Source organism: Centruroides vittatus, unplaced genomic scaffold (assembly GCF_030686945.1).
Source record: "Centruroides vittatus isolate TY-2023 unplaced genomic scaffold, ASM3068694v2 contig_2818, whole genome shotgun sequence".
NCBI classification, from domain to species: Eukaryota; Metazoa; Arthropoda; class Arachnida; order Scorpiones; family Buthidae; genus Centruroides; species Centruroides vittatus.
The window spans coordinates 538,766-563,506 of NW_027121792.1; the positions used below are offsets into that span (position 1 = coordinate 538,766).

Here is a 24,741-nt window from a genome sequence, read left to right on the forward strand (position 1 = left end):
ATTATTTTATTTTCAACTTTTCATCATCTTAATTTTTCATAAATTGTTACTTTAAAATGTCAATTATTCGTAACGTTTCAATAAAATATATTAATTATAATAACTTTTTAATTAAAATTAAGTGATAAATATTTAATTAAAAAATTTTTCAAAATTAATAAATTTGCTTTTAATTTTTATATACCGCGTGAGGCGCTTTGGTTTGAAAACTGAAACTCGTTTTTTTATTGTTTATAATATTTATTGAGGAATTTTTCATATATTTTTATATTTACATTTTTTTAATAATATTATTTAAAAAAATATTATTATTAAACTTTTTTTGTTGGAATAAATTAAAGTGAAATTTATACTGGATATGTTAGGAAGACTTTTACAATAATCTTTATATATTGACCGAGCGGTCAAGGTGGCAGCCTACCCCTCTGGGAGACCAGGGATCGAATCCAAACGGGTCAAAAAATCCCCAGGAATTTTTCGGAGGGTTGTCCGACCGGATATGTCGGCCCCCGTCCCTCACCACCCGGCCGCCCAACTGTGGGCCTGGCCGAATCCATAATGAGCTTGCTAAAAAGAGGCCTTCTTAGTGCCCACAAGGTGGAAAAAGTTTTTAAAAAAAAAAAACCCTTATGGATTATGTCAGGCCCACAATGGGGCGATCGGGTGATAAAGGACAGGCTTCACATAACCGGAACGTATCATCCATGAAATATTTCCTGTAGTTTTTTTTTTTTTTATCTATACAGGTTTGATTTTGGGTTCCCATAGCGATAGGCTGACACGTCAACTGCTTGACCATTCGGCCTTCTAACAAAGTGGTATAGTAATACAAAATTATTTAATAGTGAGAAGAATTTTATAAAAGTGATGTTATACAACCTGCGAGGATAAGGCCGAGCAGTTAAGGTGGCAACCTACTTCTGTAAAGAACCCGGAATCGAATTATTCGAACGCGAATATATGTCAAAAATCTGAGGGAAAATCTACCGAATGGTTGTCCGTCCGGATACGTCGAATCCCTCCACACGATCCGAGCGCTCGTGGGCCTGGCCGAACCTACAATGAGCTTGCTAAAAATGCCGTCTTGATGCCCACAAAGCGGAAAAAGATCTGTGGGAATGGGCGTCCACAGAGGGAGGCAAATAGGACATTTTTATCTTGAGAGCGAGTAAAAATATCCAGAATTTGTAATCGAAAAAGTGATTAAGATATATAGCCTTACATCCTCGAGTATGGGACACTTTATCTGCTCTTTTGTATTGATACAATACTCTATTCTATAATCTACTTACATAAAACACTCAAAAAAAATTAAACAAAAATTTATTGAAGTAATTATTTGTTTCGAAGCTTCGCTCCTCGGGAAAATTTTCTGCGAATGTCCATGCCTGTGGGGATAATCTAAGGACGAAACCGACGCGGCCCTCCAATGATAAATTGGATAAAACCATAAAACATCAGTACATTTCAAATGCCCCTTCAAGATTCTTAGAATATGCGTTATTATTATTATTATTATTATGTTGGGGTTAAGTGAGACATACTCGGTTAACACCAGTGGCTGTCTACCATGCCGGACCAAAGTCAAGGCATAGTAACCAAAACAGAAATTAAAGAAGTGTATCAATGTGTGTCTGTTTTCAGGAATTTTCTCACAATATGACATGTATTCAATATAGTGGCCTTCTGTAGTGTGATGTTTGTGTCTCTATTCAATTGTAATGTGCCCAGGCTTTTGTGTAGTGTGTGTGGTATGACACCTGTAAAGGAGAGAATAAGCACCCTATCCATCTTCCACAGAGGCCTTATTTCCTGGGCGAGTTCTGTGTACTTGCTAATTTTTTCAGTGCATGCGTTTTGTATATTGTGAGTGTTTGGAATGGATATGTCTATAATGTATGTGATTTTATTGTGTTTGTCAATGAGTGTGATGTCTGGTCTGTTGTGGTAAATTCTTTTATCTGTGATTATGGCTCTGTCGTAGTACATTTTGTGCGTGTTGTTTTCCAATACTGTCTGCAGAATGTATTTGTAGTATGGTTCGTGGATGTCTACTAATTTGTGTTTCTTTGCAAGCTCTTGGTGTATTATATTTGCTACTTGATTATGTCTGTGTAAATAATCAGTCTGTGCCAAGAGCTTGCAACCAGAGGTGATGTGTTGTATAGTTTCTGGCATGATGTGACATTTTCTGCACGTGTCATTTGTGAGTGTTGTATCTTTGAGTATGTGTTTTCTGTAGTTTTTAGTATTTATGACCTGATCCTGTATGGCAATCATGAATCCTTCCGTCTCCCCAAAGAGGCATCCCCGAGCTAACCAGTTGTTTGACGCAGTTTTGTCAACAAAATCCTGGGCCAGATCGTAAGGATGCCTGCCATGGAGTGCCTTTCGAGCCCACGATTGCTTAATGGTGATATGCTTTTTATATGTTGTGTTGTGTCGATATGATGTGAGTGTAAATTTAATGGTGTGTTATTTGAGTCTGCTAGAGTTACTGCTTTATGTAATTGTGATGTTTCTTGTTTTTTGTAGAAAAACTCTCGCAGTGACTGTATTTGTTTGTAGTGAAGGTTAACTATGTCAATCAGGCCACGTCCGCCATCTTTACGTGGAAGGGTTAATTTTTCTGTGGCGGATTTAGGATGATGTTGTTTATGCTTAGTAAGTGTTGTTCTTGTTTTCCTTTGGAGTTGCTCAAGATCTGTGTGAGTCCAATGTATAACTCCAAAAGAATATGTGAGTACTGGAATGACATATGTGTTTATTGCTTTAACTGTGTGTTTTGCATTTAACTGTGTTCTGAGAATAGCATTTAACCTACTTTGGTATTCTTTAATTAATCTTTGCTTTATTTGTGTATGTTCTGTTAGTTTGGCCTGTTGGAATCCTAAATACTTGTAGAACTCGCCCTCTTCCATGGATTCAATAACGTCTCCATTTCCAAGCGCAAAATCTTCTTTCTTCGGGATTCCGTTTTCTATGTGAAATGTTTTGCATTTATCTAGGCCAAATTCCATTTGTATGTCCTTGGTGTATGAATGTGTGATTTGTAGGAGTTGACAAAGTTGTTTTTGTGTGGATGCATAAAATTTTATGTCATCCATGTACGTACATGAGATGTGACAGTGTAAACTGTGTTGTTTTTTCATGTTTGATATTGTAACCATATTGCGTGTTGTTTAACATGTTGGATAATGGATTCAGGGCTAGGCAGAACCAGAGAGGACTCAAGGAATCTCCTTGAAAAATTCCTCGCCTAATAAAAATTTGGTTTGTTTGTATGGAAGTGTTACTAACCCTGAGATGTAGTGTTGTTCTCCAGTGCTGCATAGTGTTTTGAAAGAATGAAATGAGTGATGGAGGTATTTTGTACATGTGTAGAATATGTAGCTGCCAACTGTGTGGAACACTGTCGAATGCTTTTCTGTATTCTATATATGCCATGTGTATGTTTCAGTGGCGTGCCGTGACATGTGATGATAGGGAAGCTGTGTTTCTGTAAAAAGCCGACTTCCAGGGGCAATCGGTTAATTGCGCGTCAGTAATGGTCTAGGATCCATTCGTACGTGCGTGGTGGCGGAAGAGACAAAGACTACAAGTATCTGACAAAAACCGTTTATTTTAACATAAGTAAACATACACTATGTACGAAATTGTTTGCTTTAAGACAATCAACTGTTCGGACGTCCTGGGCATCGATGTCCAGGACGTCGATGCCCAGGACGTCCTGGACATCGATGTGGTTCTTCGATGGTCGATCGAAGGTGGCCCTGGGACAGTGGCGTCGACAAGTCTGTAAGGCACGGGGAGACTTCGTCCGTTAGAGTCGGGGACACGGTCTACGAGTAAGTCCGAAGTGGCACGGGTTACAGGTTGGCACAATATACGAGAAATTGTTTTTTTTTTTTTTTTTTTTTTTGAGCATTTACACACGGCGTTTTGGTTATTCGGAACGTTAACTGAGTGCCAGGTGTCCTCGATTGTCGGAGAGTATATCAATCTCTGTTCTTTCTTTCATGCATTTCAATTGGTCGTTCTCCCTGAATCACGCTTCCCGAGTGGTTGGTCTCTCGTTACTAAACGTAACGAGACTCTTACCTGGAGCGCGAGAAAAGGTCAAAATCGAAGTTGAATTCGATCTTCCACCGATCATAGGACGACTTCCTTCCGCGATTTATGGTTTCTGCCTGGCAGTTTGGTATAAACAATGGGTGTCCGACTACAAATGACTTTTACCTATGTTTTTTTAAACTAATAAATTTTTCTCTAAATTAACCGTTTTTTCGCGTCTTTCGTGACGGGTCAGACCTGTCCGGTACATCACATTTCCATAAAAGTTTTAAACAAATACTGGAAATGACAAAAATAAACAATTGATGTATTTTAGTTCTAAAATACAAATAATATATACATAATACAAATTGATATAATACAAACAATGATAGAAAAACTTGTTTTATTAATTTTTTATAAACTAACTCTATTCGGCGATTTTTTCCGCAAAGTCGTTAATTACTTTATCATAAAAGTCGCTGGTCGTCGACTCCATCGACGTATTTGAAAGCTCTTCTTCTATCGAAAGCCACGCTAGCGACCACAACTTCCTCCGACCGAGTGTTCTGGCCAATGTATGAATTTGCTTCGTGGTCGAAAAACTGTGCTCAACAGAGGCACTGGTAGATGGTACCATAAAATTAATGATATTAAATCATATAATTCTTTTAGTACGTCTTTGTTCGGATCGACATTAATTATAATATGTTTTATGTCTAAGAGTTACTTGTCAATATACAGTCAAACCTGTTTTTGTGCGGTCTTTTTCTGTGCGATTTTTATTTGTGCGATTTGTTTTGTGCGATTTTTTTTGTGCGGTATATGAAAATTTCAATCAAATTGGAACATAATTGACTCCTGTAAAATTTTTAAAAACTCTTTTGGTTGTTTTCTATGACATCAGCAGGTTTTTTCATTTTTTATTCAGAAAAATTTTTTTCTCATACGTTTATTTCGGTCCCCTCTTATTTTAATAGCATAAAAACCATAAATATTATGTTATATTTGAACAGATGCGGTAAGTTAGCTCCCCTCCAGCTTTAGACTGCAGGTGTGAAATTTCACGCCTTGTTAAATGAAATAACACTTCCTGCAGCTATATTTATCAAATAAAATCATTATTTAACGATTATTTTTAACTTTTTAATGTTAGATTCGTATTTAAGTGGAAATAATTAATTAATATAAAAATTAAAATTCTTAGAGAATTTTTTCCCCATTAGGTGTTGCAGAAAAAGGCCCGAGGAGTTAAAAAAGCAATTCCTAGTTATTTCGCACGGTTTCGAGTTATTTTCTACGTGAGACTTTTTTTATGCGGTCCCTATTCACCGCATAAAAAATATTTTTTTAATTGTGTTGCGAAAACTATTTTTTATAGCCACTCGTGAAGTTTCGCGCGATTTTTTATATGCATTTTCTTTTATGCGGTCCCTATCCCCCGCACAAAAACAGGTTTGACTGTAGTCCGGACACGAATATAAATATTGCGATTCACTACGTAATTTAGATAAATCAAAAAATTTTCCATAAAATTTACCTAATTTATAGAATTAAAACACGCTTGGAAAAATTGTTTTTCATAACATTAAAATTATTAACATCTAAAAGTGATAAAAATTCTAAATATTTTGTCTGAAAATCTGTCGATATAATTACAGTATAATTAAAAGAAAATTATAATTAAATATAACTTTGCAAAGAAACGTACGTACATGAAAATAACATTGAATACTCTTTACTTTCTAATCTTAAACAATTCACTTAGTCGGATAGCTCCCTACCAGTGGCTAAGAGATAGAATCGTTGGAAGCGTTACACGTGCGTAGCTTCCACCAGCTAAACCGGCTGAGGTTGGTGCTCTGTAAAGCGCATGCGCCAATGCCCTCTGGTTGTTTTACACCATTCAGTTATTCTCGTCGTGAAAGCTGTCTCGTAAGCGCTTCCATTCCGCCACTGACATTCGAATATACAATAGCAATCTTATTGTTTTTTTCACATGTAGTGTAGAAATTTGTAATAAGATAGATAATGCAGTTATAATAAAATATTAATTTTAATTCATTCAAAGTACGTTAAAATATGAAAATTTATATTTTAGAAAATACAAGGGAAGCGGCGCTTCCATCGCTTCCAATGACGGCACGCCACTGGTATGTTTCTGTGTTGTTTGTGTGCTTGCCGTAGAATGACTGAATCTATGAGTAACTATTCTTTGCATCCCCTGTGATTTCTACGGCAACCTTTTTGTTGTTCCGTTAGAATGTCGTGTTCTTCAACATGTTTGTATATTTTGTTTGCGATACAGGATGCCAATAATTTGTAGAGTGTTGGAAGACATGTAATTGGCCTGTATTGTGTGGGGTCTGTGGTATTGTTGTTTTTAGGTTTCATGTAGGTGATGCCCTGAGTAAGAAAATTTGGTATGTCCTATGGATTGATAATGATGTGTGTTAGGTGTTTAGCTAGTTCCTGATGCAGTGATGTAAACTTTTTGTGCCAGAAATTGTGAATGTTGTCTACACCAGGTGTCTTCCAGTTGTGTGTTCTGTTAACAGTGTATTGGAAATCATGTATGTTTATTTCAGCACAGGGCATAGTTGGTATGTTGTGCAAGTTTCTGTTCTCCTCCTCGATCCAGCCTGCATCGGCATTGTGCGTGACAGCACTGGACCAAAGAGAGGACCAATATGTTGTGAGTTCTTCTTCTGTTGGTGTGCCACTGTGCTGTGTAACAGTGTTTGCTTTGTTATTAATTTGTCTGTAAAAGAGTTTTTCATTGTTTGTAAATAATTTATTTTGTTGTTTTCGTAGTGTACATGTTTTGTATCGTTTGAGTCTACGTGCTTTGGCAGCAAGTTTTTGTTTTAGTGTATCAATGTATTCTGTAATGCGTGTGTTGTGATGTTCGTGTTTTGTGTGTGTTTTTATTTTCTTGAAAATGTTTTTGAGCTGTTTCCTTAATTTGGGTGTTATGTTGTTTTTAGTGTATTGTGTCAGCCTGCCTAATTGCTGTCTAATGTCATTTATTTGTGTTTCTATTCTTCTCTGCCAGGCAGGTTTGTGATAGAATTGTGTTTTCTGTGTATTTGTCTGTGATTGTACTTTAAGTCCATGTTGTGTCACTACTGTGACTGCCCCAGCATAAACTAATGTATGAATGTCTGAGAGTGTAGAAATTGAATGAATGTAGTGTGGTAGTAAGTGAGTGTTTACATAATTTAGTGTTTTTCCTACTTCCTTTGACGTGTTGATTTTTGGTATTCGTGGTCGTTGTGTGGGATCTGTACCTGTATATTTAGTGAGTGTTTCCTGAAATATAAGTGAGAGCGTATTAACTAAATCCAAGTCTATGTTATCAGTGATGGATGAGGAAGTGTCTGTAGTATCATTAGTGGTAATTGTTGTATGTGTGTTATTATCAATGTTTGTTGCTGGATTATCCTGACAGGTTACATGATCTTCATTAATGTTAGATGTTTCTGTCTGTTGATGTATTTGATCAGCAACCTGTTGTTTGATAAGTTCAAGTGTTGTTTGTGGAATAAGGTTGTTGTGTATAATTGTTCTTTTTTGATCAACAACCCTTTGTTCGGTGACAGTGAGATGAGGATACTGTTGTGTGAATCTATGGTGTAGTTGTTGTCTGTATGCTGTCATGTTTGTTTCGAGTTTTGTGATGGTGTAATAAGTACGGATGATAAACTCGTTCATTTCTACTGTCCATTTCATCCGTTGGCGTGGTTTTCCAGCCTTTGTGGTCTGTGGATGCATTGCCACAGAAACACCAAGGCTGGGTTGGTTCCTCACATCTGTTGAGGGCATTGCAGTAGCCATGCTTGGGCCGGTGCTGCTTTCGCCACCGGTAACCAAGGGAGACTGTGGCCTATTTTCCGAACGTGAGCTTCTGCCTAACCCACGAACGCAGACCTTGTTAACCCGGGCGACGTCCGAGCCGGTATCACACTTTGATCTGGATAATAAATATCTCCACAGAATGTGGGTCTGGTCACTCTTAGCTTCATTTCTCCCCATAGACCTTACTGGCATGGGTGTCCCTACCAGGAGCTTATGCTCCAGCCTGCATTGCCCTATGGATCAGTAAAATTACTGGGCTCTCCCACCACGACCAGGTGGTGACCACGGGAGAGTTGTTATTATTATTATTATTACCGGATTACTTGAACACGGATTATGTAGATCATTTTAACCAGAAAACCTTAATTGTTTTTAAAGACAGGAAATTCCCGTTTTATTGAAAGATATTAAATAAACTTAAATATAATTGAAATTGTAAAATTAATTGAATGTTAATAACTTTGTGATTTTCATTATTTTATAGTAAGAAAAACTGTCGAAGCCATAGTATAAACATATACAGAGAGAGATCAGGGTGATTAATAAGAAAGGATTGGAATGAATAATAATGGGCTCGTAGGATTAGCTACAGCAATTTTCATTCTATCAATACTAGAAAATTATTTATTGTGAATATTTCAAACCTGTGTCATTGTAACTTAAACACCTTTGGCAAATTACTGATTCTAAAAAAAAAAAAAAAAAAAAAAATTATGCTAGCCAAGTAAAATCAATTTCGTAATTAATTAATACTGAAGTGTATGTTACAAAGGACTATGATGACTATGATTAAACTTGTTATCACAACTCTTGCTGCCGTAACATTAATAGTAAGCTTCTGTCAAAGGCATGAAAGCCTATTTCTTATACCCTTGTATATTTATCAATATAAAGAGTATATTGCAAAGAAAATAAGAAAAATAAAAACACAATAATAATAAATTTTCATTTTCTTCACGATATTATATATATTTCTTTAATTTACAAAAAGTCTTTTAAAAAATTAAGATTATTTCTTAAATGTACAGTTCAGAATTAAATTTCCTTAATAAATAAAGCATGGTGATCTAAAATATTTATATGATGTTTATATTTTTTAAAAATAAATAAATAAAATATTTCAAAATAATAATAGTATCGCTAGATCAAAAATGATCTGGAATGAATTAATTTTATCATCATTTTACCATTAAAAAAATACATTTCTCAAAGACAACATACAGTATATTATATATATAAGATATTCGAAGTGAAAACAAAATTCTTAAAATGATATCAAACAATAAATTGTTTTATATTAATTTTAATATCCGGTTTTATATTAATTTTAATATCACACTAGATTTAAATAATTGCAACGATTTGATTAGCATAGTAATTAGTAGATTGCTAATCTATCATAATATGCCAATCAAATTATTTCAATTAGCTCTACTACTACGATCAGACGTTAAAGATGGCACTTGTTTAACAGTTTTTATTATGTTTTACATTGCAATTTATTTTTATGAATAAATCATTTTTCTTTCCTGCTATTATATATACTCGTGGATAACAATGGATAGTATTGGAACCGATTCAAATTTGCAAATCCCTATGCTTTGAGATCCCCGAACCCAAAAAAGTAAAAAAAAAAAAAAGGAGAAAAATTCTCTCTCTCTCGCTATGTTTACATGTGTGTGTGTTTCGTTTAATATTTTAGGACGAGTTAAAGATTAAGAAACGAAATTTGTAGGCATCGATGCTATTAAATTTTGGTGATTAAAGTCAAGGGTGGGGAGATACTGGGTGATTACGTGTCTCGAGAGGAGTCGGACTTACTCCTCTCGAGACACGTAATCACCCAGTATCTGAAGATTTTACTCGTTTATTAGCATTTAGAGCAGTTTACAATTTTATATATATAACTCATCACTAACTTCAAAAATTAAAGTTTTTGATTTTTATAATAATTAATAGTATAAAAACTTCTTTATAACAAATTTTAATAACAGATGGCGCCAAATACAATTTTATTTATCATGATTTATAATATAAAAATTATTTTTAAAATAAAATCTCATAACAGCGGGATAGTTACGCAACTCGTTGCTGGATATTTTATAAAAGCAAGTTTATACTGTATGATGTGATAATATAACGAAGGAATCATTTTTTGTATTATTCACTCATTTTAAAAAGTTCTTCCAATGCTGCAAACTCTGTTCTTTTGTATATTTTCTACATTGAATATTTGCTTACACCGTATATTAGTAGTTGAATAAAACAAAATTAACTGAATTAAATTGTTTAAAGAATACTTGATATAGTTATATCTATATAAAATATAACAAATTCAGTTAATACTTAGAAAAATTCGTTTCGAATGATACGATACAAATCACTCGATGCACATTTACATCCATCATATTTTGCATGTACGGTATGTACCGTACCTTAACATATCAGACTAGAAAACACATTGGAAGTAAGCACAGAATTGCTCCAGAGAACTTAACATAAAGAAATACTGTACTAGTTGATTGATTATTGATTAGGTGAGACCGGTTGTCACAAGGAGCATGTTGTCACAGTGCAAATATCGCCTATATAACCAAAACTGAATGGCCACGTCATCTAGGAGTAGGTTCATTTACCGCTTGCACACGTCATTACAAAATTCGAATAATATCTGTTGCATTGTTTTCCGTTAATTAGCGGTTAAAAGATTTACAGAAGTCACGTAAATTTTGATGCATCCTGTCTTGTGCCTTTTGAAAACTTGCAATTAGTAAAAGGTGAGTAGCAACTGTATTTCCTATTAGATGGATCCTTAATGTATTGATATATATATATATATATATACATACATTACGAGCAATCGAATTTTTTATTTTGAAATTAGAAACTATGAACCGATTTGTTAAGGAAGTTCATTTGGGGCAAATTGTCACACATCGAACGGGGTAACTTGTCACTAAAACCGACTCATCAGACGAGAAAGAAAAGACCTATTTGGTTTGTGGTGAGAGTTTGATCTCACGAGCTATGTACAGATGTAAATCCATATTATGTTTGTCACAACTGTGACTCTGAAGACAATATGTAAAAATTCGAGTTACTTGTCTTTCGCAGAATAAATAATAGTAAATTAGTAATCTATTTTTTTTATTTTTTTTTTTTATAGAATTGGAACGAGTAAATGTCATATTACGCATAATTTAACATAACCAAATAAACTCAGGAAATGTGAGAACTTAGACTACATATATCATGTGACAACATACCCCGTCTTGGGGTATGTTGTTACAGGGTAAATGTAGTTTCTAAAATAATTAATAACTATGACAAAAAAAATTATTGAATGTTCATATATTTATTATAAAGCAAATCAAAAGATATGTAGGTATATACATTTTCACTTAAACCTAAATAAATTGATATTATAGACTCTAAAACTAGAAATGACTAAAAACTGTGTCAACTAGTCCCTACTTCATAATCAATTCTGTGCTTATTCCAACGATCTAAAAAGAGAGAACAAGAAGCAACCGAATACTAACGATTAGAAAACAACTTCCATTTCGTAAAATAAAAGTGTTTGTTATCACTACATTAATTAAGAAATATGATTTCAATACAAATAAAGATAAGTAAAATGAAACTTATTTTGTCAAATTCAAACCTGAAAATGTTTTTCCATAAGTTGTAGGTCTAATTAAAATGCAATGTTTTATAAGTTGTAGGCCTATTAAAATGCAAATGCTGATTATAGTTTTCATTTCTATAGAATTATAGAATTTTTTATCTATCTATGTATAAAATTCAATCCATGTCTGCCTGTCTCTCAATCCATGTCTGTTCGAGTATCACGGAGAACGGCTGAACTGATTTCTATAAAACTTTGTACACATATTTAGCATAGTGAAAGGGCGAAAATGGACCTAGTTAGTCCCTTATTTCAGAAAAACGTATGCCGTAATGAACGTATTACCATTGCCATTTTCACCTGTGTCAGATTGTCAGTGAGTCCGTAGAATTTCTTTCGATGTAAAATTGACATCGAAAGAAATATTATATATATATTGTGTACCTATACATGTTTATGTTTTATACATATATAAATTTTTTCCCCGAGAGAAGCTTGGCACCTCAGCTAGTTTCATATATTTCGCAATCCTTTTTAATTATTATAAAATAATATGGTAGAAAGATAGTAAACTATGCTGTTAGGAAAAATTTCTGAAAAAAGACAAACTCCTAATTAGAATCATTTATAATATTTGAACAGATTCGACAGTTAGTTACTTTCTCGTAGAATTCCAAACTCTGTTAATAAACGATACTAAAAAGACTTTTATCTCTAGTTCTTAATTTTAAAATTTGTCTAAACACAGTTATCCACTCATGTAAAATTGATAAGTAATGTAAAACTTCATTTTCTTAGATTAGATACAACTCGAAATCTAAAACTATAAAACATTCGCTTTTCTACTGAATATTTGTTAGCTAAACGTAAATATATTGTTTAACTAAACTGTAGTTTGTTGATATTCAAAGATTTTTATTTCACTGGAAAAAGCAAATAAAATATATCGTATGTGTTTCATATTGTTCACTTCAAACAAATACGTTTCGAAATACTTCTTATGTCTTAAAAAGAAATAAATATCTATTTATCTGCATTATCTACTGTTTTGAAGATTATATGCATATATAAATTTTTAAAAATATTTATGATGTAAATGTACATTTTTAAAAAAATAATAAATACAAAATAAACAATAATTTTCAATCTGAACAGGATTTGCGATGATAATGCAGAAAAAATAAAGATGAGAAAGGTCAAAAAGTCAACACTTCTTTTGAATATTGAGACGTTGTGCTCCAGTTACAAACTGAATGTGTATATTGAGATGAAAGATCTAAAATATTTTTAAGATATATATAATTATTTTAATGATTAATATTATAATATACTAATTATTGATTTCTATTCTTTATATAAATAAGATAGTTTTTCTACACGAAATTTTATTCGAAGAGACCATATTTTTATTTTATTTGTTACATTTTAATCGACTGTCATTACAATAAACTAATTAATTTAAATAAATAATCGGACGAATGAAAATTAAAAAGTCGACTTAATAAAGAAAATATTTAACTTTTTATAAGTTTATCCTTAAATAATAAATATTGTATATGCTTAAAAAATTATATCAATTATAATTATCTAAATTCATCTTATTCCTTTGTATTCTGTAGAGTAAGACTACAAAGAAATTACTAATGAATAATGCGAATTGAATTAATGATCTCGAGTAAAAGATCGTACTTCAGATCTCATAATATAGCTAATTAAAACTATATATATATATATTGATGAAAATAGGAATTTAAAATTTATCCTATGTAGCCTATAAATCTTACAAGACTCGTGAATCTAGTTTTCGTGATATCCTGAATTATTTACTGTAATAATATATAATTTCATTCAGAGATAATATAGTTGCAGAATTTTGTAAATCAGATATAAAATAAATAATTTTTTCTTCTGATACTTCACATAAATAACTTTATTTTTCTCATTTTAAAATTTCATACTAGAAACAAATTTTTTTCCCATTTAAACTGTTGGAATTAAGAAAGAAATGAACACCTGATGATGCAGAAAAAAAGCTGACTAGATTAACTAAATGATTTTACTGAATTTGTTTTCACTATTTCTTCATTTTTTACTCATAAAATTTTATCTAATTAAGAATTTACCGAAGCCAAGGACTAACAAACTAATGGGTTACGGCTAATGGACTAATAATCGTTTTACTCGCAAGACAAATTTATACAACTGAATTGCAAAAAATTAAAAAACTATTCTTTCGTTGCCAACAAGTATTTCTTTTCTGTTGCTCGTATAATTTTTTTATTTGAAGTTGTAATAAGAACGTCTCTTAGAACTTACGGAAAATAATGTGAAAAAAATCTTGTTCGAATTTAGTTTTTCTTTTATTTAGAATACATTTCTGGATATTTATCTTTCATCGGGAAAATTACTGCCTTTTCCTTGCGAATTAAAAACATTACCATGATTGGTACAGAAATTAAAAACCAGTTATTTTGAAGGATTCATTTATCATTAACTTTAGTAGCTGTAGTCAGAATTTTTAAGCTGATGGAGAATCTTTTACAGGAAATAAATTATGGCTTCCCGTCTTCATTATACCATGTACAAAAATCCGTAAGTCGTGCATTAAGGATTTAAAAGCTTTTCGAGCATTTGATTAATGTGTATTAAGAGGACTTCGATTTCTGAGTAATAGAAAAAGAGAACTATAACCAAATGGCCTAAAAACATTAGTAAATACTAAACAATACCATTAAAGTTAAGTTTTCTTTTTTGCCATCGAACAATGCTAGAAATTTCATCAACATTTAACAGCCACTTAACAAATATTATTTACTCTATGAAACTATGAAACATTGTAAAATTAGATAATAAAACTAGCCAAAAGTTGTATTTTAATATAGTTTTATTTTTATTTTATAAGAGATTCAAGCTGTTTAATAAATTTATCTATTTCAAATACTTCTGAGAACATTTTGGAGAAGAATTCAGCAGCCATTTGTGAAAATCAGAAATGATTTTCAACTTTTGTTTTGTATTGGTAAACTAGTATGATTGAGATAATTTTAAATGAGTATCATGATTATAATAGAATTAATAATAAAATATTAATTTTGTTGAAATGTATTCTAATTAAATTTTTATTAGATTAGTTATTAGAATATTTTACTTATTTTAAAATTTGAATAAGAAATAATTTTAAATAATTTATATATTATACAATTTATACACAGTGAGTATTCGCTAATCCGAACGAATTATTGTATGGAACTGTTCAGATTGGTGGCGTTATATATGAAGAAAGGAAGGCGACTATAGACAAGTAAGTATATACAGCATATTCATACTAAAATATGTAGTACATATTAATTTTATATATTAGCCTTGTTTAAAAAAATAATGACTGGAATATTTAATGGAAGAACGAACAAAAGTTGTTCGGATTAGTGCGAATGCACTAGAATTATAAATTTAGCCTACAAACTTTAATGCATATTTATTAGTTTAATTAAAATGTATTTCTATTTATTATTTAGAATTAATATTAAATAAAACATCGTATTTTTCTAAAATATAATAATGTTAAAATTATTTAATCTTCCAAAATCAATATTAACTTAATTAAAAATTTGAAAAAATTAAATTATAATAAAAAACATTCCAATTTACATGACGTATTTCACATTATCATTTCTTTGCTTTTTGAATAGATCATTTAATGGTTCTATGTGGTGAAAATTTAGTTCATTTCAAATAGTAAAAATTCGTTCTTATATTTTATCATTATCAAAAAAGATAATTGCGTTTTGATCATCATATTTATTGTTATTACTTGGATATATTTATTATATATTCGTTTTATGTATAGAAGACTTTAATTTATTCAAGTTATGAAGAATATTTCTCAAAAAATTTCAACTTAATAATTATAATCAGCTGATGCAAACGTTTTTAAAAGCCATGAATTGTAAAAAAAAAACAATAACAACAAATGAAATAATATAATAGTATTTATTTATGTAATCTGCTATGAACAGAAATTGCTCTATAACTTAAACCTAAATGATAAATGATAATTGTGATGATTCCAAATTATAATTAGTAAAAATAAAGTATCTACTTGTTTTTCTTTCATCGTTTTATATAATAAAAAAGTCATTTGAAGGAAAAACGGATCCAATTTTTTTTAAAACTAGTTTTCCCGAAAGGTAAGTAATAAGTAACATTATTAAGTATAGTTTAATTTCGTTTTCCATTCGTATCTATTTCTGTATCAACTTTATAATTTAGTTGTATTACCAATTTTTCCTACTCTTTATAATTTAGTTTCTTTCCGGATTACTTTCAAATATCAAAGTATATGATTATAATTTTATTTTTTTTACAGTAACAAGCTTCTTTGAAGTGAAAAAAAAAAAATAATATTTTATACCGTAAGTTTAGCATCAAATTAGTGTTAAATTATAGTTTGTCTTCATTAGTGTACGAATATACGTTTATACAATTTTTCAAGTGATTCAATTGAATTTTAACCTTATTTTTAAAGTATTTACTTTCCACTCTACGTAATAGATAACACATAAGCATGTGTATTCTAAATACAAGTTAAAGAATAACATTTGTTGTTATAAATTTTGAAACAAACTAAAATCAACTAAAATTAATTAACTAGAGTTGAAATAAACTATTGTTTTCCCCTATTACAAATAAAGCCGAATTTATATTTAAAATTTATTGAATCGATGTTAACGAAAAGATAATAAATATAAATCTTGATAATTTAAGGACTACAGCTTAGAAATAATATTACATTTAGACGTTTCCGAATAATTTAGCAGTTTTAAATGAAATTCTAAGCACATAATATCTAAATAAATCTTTTGGTAATTTATATTCGACGTATAAAATGTTGTAGATAAATTTAATACTTAAAGCGCATAATCGTTTATTAATGTTATTATTAAGTCGTAACTTAATATATTAAATAATAATTTAATGCAATAATTTTACATATGAAATTTATTAAATGACTTCTAAATTTTCAATAAAATCGAAAATCATTTTCATTTTAATAAATCCAGATGGCGCTATTTCTCTATCAGACGACAAACAATTGCCTAGCAACGGGAGATGTCTTCCGAACCTTCCGTCTTCCAAAGAGAGCTGCATATGATTCCTGTCCCCATGTATTGCATCGGAAAGCATTCATATGTCACCGAAACCAGTTACAGAAGAAAGATATAAGCAATCTCTAATTGGTAATTGTTTAGTAATCGTTTTAGAACCAGAAAACGAAGAAGATGACGTAAGCCTAACTGAAGAATTGAAAACATCACCTAGCAACCGAGTCGAAGGTTTCCATCTCTTCAGCGAATTCAGAAAACAAAATTCACAATGCTATTGGAATCCTTGTCTAATACAAGCGGCAAACAGTCTAGAATACAGAGGATATCTTCAACCATTCACCTTACTCGTTTCCAGTACGGATTTATGTCTGGAAGTAGTAAGATCGGCATGGATGAGAAGACTTCTCAGATCACCCAAAGGATATCAGATACAAAAAATTGGTAAGCTTCAATTTTCATAACTATTTTATAAACTTATTCAATATATATATCATCTACGCATAATTCAATTATATATATTCAATTATGCGTAGATTAAAAGTTTATTTATATCAATAAACATTAATATGAGTCAAATTATCACGATATATCTATTGTCCATTTAAAAATTAAATTTTCCTTTATTATTATTATTTTTTTGTTGTTGTTGTTGAAAAATACAATCATTACAATGTTCACAAAAAAATAACACTTCTATAAATATAAATTGAGTTTTCTATGAATGTCTTATAACGAATCGATTAAGGTAACTGATTCTATCTGGTTTTTTCTGATTAATAAAATTTTCCCTGTTTTCTAAATTTTTTATATATAATATAAACAATAAACAATTGTTAATTATTATATATAAACAAACAAATTAAAATAAACAAAACTGTTTTATATGAGCAAAATATCTGAAAGTATATTATAAGATATAAAACCATTTGTATTTTATTTAAAATTGGATTATTAATTTACATAGAAGCGTAATCATATTCACATTTTTTTATTATTATTATTTATTTATTTATTTATTTATTTTTTTGCTTAAAATCTGTTCAATTGTTAACCATGTTTCCTTCGATGAGATAATTATGGCTGGAAGGACATGTCGTGACAAAGTAGAAAACGGTGGACGGGTCAGATAAATGCCTCATCTGTCATAAATGTCATTCTTCCTGTAGATTACGTTCGAAAGAAAGTCTTTAGCATTCAATCTGGCCAATACAATACAATTTTCTTTAATATTTTATCTGGAATGAATTTTTGAATGTTGTGGATATCGATTTACGTAGGAAGTTTTTCTCGCAAACAAGAGTTAGAAATTGAGAATGTAGCAAAAAAAACAAGATATAAAAATCGATTTTCCCAAGTCGTTTTATGTACTTACGACTCCATATGTATAAGATGAAATTTCCCTTAAGAATAAAACAAACTGGTATAATAGTTATATTTCTCAAGAAATCTTTTATCTTTAGCGTTCATCAACAGATATCAACAGCTGGCCAAATAGTGCATGGTGAAAAATGTTAAACGTGACAGTAAAGCACGAGTGCCAGGTGTGCTTTTAAATAGTTAGCAGGTCTGAGGTCAGAAAAAGACCATAATATGATGATGATAAAGCTTTTTGACGTAAATAGTCCGGTACATCTAACATAATTCGTAACGCTGTTATTTTCGCCAAAAATCACCTGCTACGGGTATTTTTTACTGATGACCTTAGATTGAACTTTGATTTAAACAAATGATTTCCTAATTTAAATTATACATTGAGCTTGTAAGAAAGAAATCAAATGTGCAAACTGCATAGACTGTATAATTTGAAATGCATTATCAACAAGCGTTTCATTGTTAAAAATATGATAGAGCAAATAAATACGCAAAGATTCCGTAATCCTAATCTAATCTTTGTACTTAAAAACAAAACAAAAAAAAAATGTTTCTTCTGTTAAGTATATATAAAATTCATTGACACCAAAATAATCTTTTTAAAATGAGATAATTTTAACGCTTTCTTTGTATATAAAGAAATGTTTAAATTGTTATGAATGATTATATTGTATCTTTGGAATGTTTTCCTTTATTATGTCATATAACAGTAAATATAGTCTGTATATAATTAAGAAAGCAGTTATTTTAATACCCAACCAGATAATAAAAATAAATTATGTTTATAAATGCGCTAAAAGTGTCGGCATCATTTTTATTCGTCCACAATATTAGTAATTAATAATTCTTCATTTAACCTCGTGTTATGAGTCATATACTAAGGACAACTTTTTCCGTATTATCGAAGCCTTGGTGAATCACAATGGACGAAGAAACCATCTGTCCGATCACATCTATAACGACATACAATTAAATTATAATTCATCAACTTCTTTTAATGTTATTAATAATTTTCTGTTTTAAAAAATAATATGTTTAAAAGATTAAATATAAATTAACGCCTTTATTTTTATTGAAGTTAATTAAATACATGTAATTTATGAAAAAGAATGTATTTTGATTTTTTTTTGTTTGTCAGCTTTCGTCGTAGAACTAACCTCAAATAACGTTTGTCATTTACTCTACCTCCCATGTAAGCCATTAACTACTCTCTATAAAACCGGTAGGTTGACGTGGAAAGCTTGAAAAACTACATAGTCTACTCACTATCGACTGAATCCTAACTTGAACATAGATCATTCAGGAAGGAAAAGAGCGGTGTATCTATTAGAAGGGGAGATAACAAGAATTCATTCCTATGCTGCAATTTCAGGAATTTTTTTATGTCAAGATGGAATTTTTTTGCTATTCATAATAACAGTTTACAAAACTAGATATCGTATTTCTAAATTAGTACAGGCTACTCATTACATACCGTGCATAATATGTAGTGACGTCTGATTCGCTTTCACTTTTTATGCAGCAACTACACCTCTTCCCATAAGAGGCACCTCAATTCAGCTATATTTAAGGCAGTAAATTATGTGACTGACCTGTCGCATCTCTCCACAGACCTTGCTACGACCTTGACTGTTTAAGATGTTTCGATCTTCAGGCTTTGATGGTTGATTGACACGAAAAGATTTTTTTCTTCTTTTAATTTTCTATTTTATATATATAACTAATATATAAATGTGTTTTATTTCCGCACATTTTTCATTTATAGTAGAATTAATTGTTTAATTAATAGACCCGTATTGCATCTATTTTTATAATTGTTTGTAGACTACGTTTGGATCAATTTGCCTTACAAATAAAACCATTAAATGAAGTTTCGGTCCATAACCCACGACCTTCGATTAGGAACACGGAATAAATTGACCAACTATTATTAATTCTACCTCGACAGGTCTTGTAATTCATCGTGAATATAAGGTAACATATTATCGTGAACATGATCGGGAACAATGATTCAATTCGTCAAGTTGTTCACTGTAGACAACTTCTACTGACCATATTTTTCGTGATTTTGATATAATCATATATATATATGGTTTGATTATTCATATTTAAAACACTGTTAATTTATATTTCTAGTATTGTATGATTATGAAATTCATACACACAAATTCATTCTAATTTATCTTTGCCTTATATCAGTCTATATGATTATAATCTAAAGAATATGAAAATCTGTATGATGTTTAATTATTGTTTTTCCCGCATTTTGATTACAATTATTATTATTATTTATTTCAAATCGAGACAAAATCACACATAGAAACCAGTCAAAGAGACTTTGCTTGTAATTAGTTTTTTATTAATTACAAAGTTACTTTCAAGCAAAAGTTTTATTGGTTTTCTTTTTGGAAGCTCCAAACGTGATTTTAATGCATAAATAAAAGAAGTCACGTAAATGAATAAGCTTATTATTAGCCTGTAGTTTTGTCCCAAACTTAATTAATATCTTTAATATAATTGATTAAAGAATTACGGAAATTTATTAAATTATATTTTTATACTATGTATTAAAATAATAAATTTTGTATTTGAAAATTTCATAAACGGAAATCGGAATTCTAGTTGTAATAGAAAAGTTTTTTGTTTTCGTTTCAGGTGATATACCTCCTCTAGAAATGACTATTATACCACAAACACAATTTGCTCCATTAGCTGATACACTATGCAAAGTAGTTTGTGAATTGAATTGTGAATCGATTACAGCTACTAAAGACGTCATTATCGATAGAATTCAGACGAATTTCTCTGAAATGGTCGTTCCTAGCGAGGATATTTTGCATCAGACACTCGGTGGATTAATTAGAGACCGGAAACTTTACCATGCTGGTAATGGTTACCATATAGTAACACCAGATACATACAGTGCTACTTCAGCATCACCAATTGCTTGGGAAAGACAAATGTTAATGACGAATGAAGAAGCTATTGTTCGACTTCTCACAGCTGAAACTAAATCAGAAAAATGGCGTAATAGAGCCATACAGGTTGAAGCACGAGATGTAATTAGCGGTGATCGACCCGGAGACAAGGTGATTCTACCTTCTGACGATTGTTCAGTAAAATTGGAAAGAAGTCATTCGTTGAGAGTGCAAAGAGAACGAGAAAATTGCAAAACAGATGCTTGTGATGGGTTATACCGTTTTAATTCTCTGAAAGTATCCAGTAAACGAAGTGATAGTGAAGACGGACAAAAAAGTAAGTTGATTCATTGAATTTTACCATTCAGGAATTCATAAATGATAATTATGAAAGATCGTGTGATGAATATCCATTCTCTGCTTACTCTGCGAATCGTGATAGGACGTGACGTGTTTAGTAACAAAAAGAGATGCTAACATAAATCGTGCTTTTGAAGTCTTTAGTCATTCAAATTTTTATTTAAAATTCGTCTGTTTTTTGAAGGATAATTAAAAAACGAGAGATTTTTTTGTAGAAAATAAACGGACAATCTCTGATGTACTATATTAAATTTTTATATAGAAATTGAATATTCATAAATTGATTAAAATTGTTCGAAATCAAGATTTATTTTTAATAGCTTAATAATATGTCTTTCCGCCAACGAATGTTAATATTAAAATAACTATACATGCTTTCCATGATTTGTTATGACCTTTTTGTGAGATCGAATTTTTTATTTCATTTTTATTAATGCCAAACGAACTGCCGGATAATTTTTAATGCCCGGTAAATAATCCGGCAGTTGGGTTGGCATTAGTAATTAAATCGGGTTGATGTACAGTTATTCATTCTTATTATTTTATTGAAACTGTTTTATTTTTATTAATATTTTTTTCATGTTTGTTTTTATGCAGGAGACAAAGTGTCAATATTTTGCAAATTATTTAGAAGATGCCATTCGAGACCACCATCTCAATCAGTTAAATATGCTACTTTTGCTACACAATTTCCACCATTAGAGTGGTCCGATCCTAATTATATTTTTCTCCAATCTCAAGGAACGCAAACGAATGAAAATGACTTGCCAGTTGTAACAAAGGTTAGATTAAAAAAACAATTTAAATTATTTTCACTCTTAATTTTATTTTTGAACTAATTCTGTATATAATGTATTCATTAGGTTAGACGCAGAAGTCGTCATGGAGGCAATCGTGAGAGACGATCATTACATATCCATTCCAATAGAGAGAGAGATTGTAAACTTCATCACAGTCCAAATCATCAAAATTGCAACGGTATAAATTCGCGCTCGTGTTGTAAACAGCCAGGACCCCGTAAAAGTTTTCCTACAGCAGAAATTGAATGTCCAAATTCTAGACAAATGTCTCCAGTTTTAAATAATCGTCCCGTTGTTCCTAAAAGAAAACCATCAGATAAATTAAACAATTCGTCAGATAGTCCAAAGTATATCGATAGACAAAAACAACTTAATATTACTAATAACGAATTAACCGACTCGCCTACCAAATATTCTGGCAGTCGATTGCAAAACGGTTTAGTAGAAACAAATGTCAAAACCAAAGACGATCTGTCCTGGAAATATCATTTATTACAATCATCTGATGCTCTTTATAAAATTTCTTCAGGGAGAGAAAAGTCGAAAAGTCCAGAAACTGAGAATAATAATGCTTTAAATAATCATAAAATTACACCGACTAAAGACGTATCCGTCGATAATTCGGTAGATTTTGAAGTTAGTGTATATCCACATCTAACATGGGAACGTCAAATTCCGGGGGAATCTTCTATAAAAAAAGCTGAAGATTGGTGTCAAACAGTTTCAGGAAAAACGTCCTTTAACCGCACAACAGCCCGTCCTGCAACACTTACTACTGTAACTAGTATAACGACCTGCTTGTCACCTGGAACGCCTAAAACAGATTTAGGCACCACTAAGAACCGACAAAAACCTCCGTAATATACGAAATTAGGAAATCGATGTCATTGTGCCAAGAATGCCATGTTTGTGCCATGTATGTTGTGATGCCATAGACCTTTTGCTATGCATGCATCTCTTTTTCTAATAAGACTGTAGATGGATTTTTAAACATAACTATACCCAAAACTTATCACTTCTTCTCTCTTTAAACTCCAATTAGACTAGATTAATATTCTAATTATAGAATTTAGATACTTAAATTCAAACTAAAAAAAAGTCATCTTAAGAGGGGTTTAAACTGCCGAGTTGTTTTTTAAATATGTAAATAATGAGTTTGTGTATTTATTCTTGACACGAAAGATAAAATCGTCTGAATAATGTTATATTTTTTAAAGAAATCAAGAATTATTTTTCATTATTTGCTGTATAGAACGTTTTAATATTTACTAAATTAAAATAGGATTTAAAAAATATAAAATTTATTAATGTTATTTCAGGCGATTTTATAATTTAGGAATTTTTTATGACAAATTTATATACGAGTTTATATTATATGTGATAGTGATAGTCGTGATTTTTTATAAATAAATTTAATCTTAATTTCTATGGTGTAGTTTTTAAAACTGGATTTTATCATAAATATTTTACAGATAAGAGTGCTTATAGATTTTTGAAAAAATTCAAATTACAAGATTTAAAACAGGTGCATTTTTTATTATTATTTACAGCGTATAATTATTGACCGTAAGTAAATTAATATTCAGTTTGAGTTTTATAATAATAAGTAAAATTTATTAGCAATTTTATTTTTTATACAAAGTTTATTTTTATAGTGATTTAACTGAGTAATAAATTTTTACTTTTATTTTTTAATGTAACTCAGACAAGGTATAATTTAGTTGTGAGACCTACGGCTCACTTAACAAATTTCAACTAAAGTTTATTGATCGATATATATCTAATATAAATTAATCATTTTATACATTTTTAACTAAATTTTAATATAAACTAAAAATTGCAGTTGAATACTTTTTGTCAAAGAAAATATTCGACGTTTAAAATATCAAAAATTCACAAATTTCGTATCATTTTTGATAAAAAAATACATTTCTTACTATACAATAATATAAAATATATTAATTAAACATTTTTATTACTTGTTCAATTCATAATTTCTAATTGAAATTTGAAGTCTCTTGTCATAATAACGATGCACTAAATCAGTTTAATAATTAACTAACGTAAAAATATATACAGAAAATACTTTAACCTTTGAATTTAATATCTTCTTTCTGATTACTCGTACAGTACAAATGAAAATTTAGAATTTTAAAGCAAATTCTATAAAATTTTTATATAGCATTATTACATATCCATGTAAATTAGTGTAAAATTAAATGTTTGGAGGAATGCGAAATTAGTTTTAGTCACCCGTATATATATTTATTCATAAAAATCAAAGATTTTGTTACAATTTAATTATGACGAGTAAGTTAATAATTTTAATAAGATGTCAGAAAATGATATTGAACTTAATATAATTAATAATTTATAAGTGCATACGTTAATTATTATTTTATAGAAGAGTCGTACGTACAGTACAAAATAATATTAAATATAAATATATACGATAAAAAAATAAGGTGGTGCTGATTAGGCTGAATATTAACATACGTTTTAACCTATTTTTATTGTTTATGCTGTATCATTCTATGTAGATAGGCCTGTATAATTTAACTTAAGAGAAATTAACAAAGTTTTAATTATAAATCTTGTTTTATTTGGTTAAAATTTTCGTATATTTTATCGTAAGTTTACGATTTAAT

At 30.2% G+C, this 24,741-nt stretch overlaps 1 protein-coding gene across 1 annotated transcript; it reads left to right on the forward strand.

Annotated features, from left to right (window-relative positions):
• Nucleotides 1-16,606: 16,606 nt before the first annotated feature.
• LOC136972143 (uncharacterized) lies at nt 16,607-23,519 on the forward strand. Its single transcript, XM_067266696.1, has 4 exons — nt 16,607-17,085; nt 20,671-21,270; nt 21,891-22,075; nt 22,157-23,519. Exons 1-4 carry the CDS (start codon nt 16,728-16,730, stop codon nt 22,952-22,954), a joined length of 1,941 nt encoding a protein of 646 aa, XP_067122797.1. The 5' UTR covers nt 16,607-16,727; the 3' UTR covers nt 22,955-23,519.
• The last annotated feature ends 1,222 nt before the right edge of the window (nt 23,520-24,741 follow it).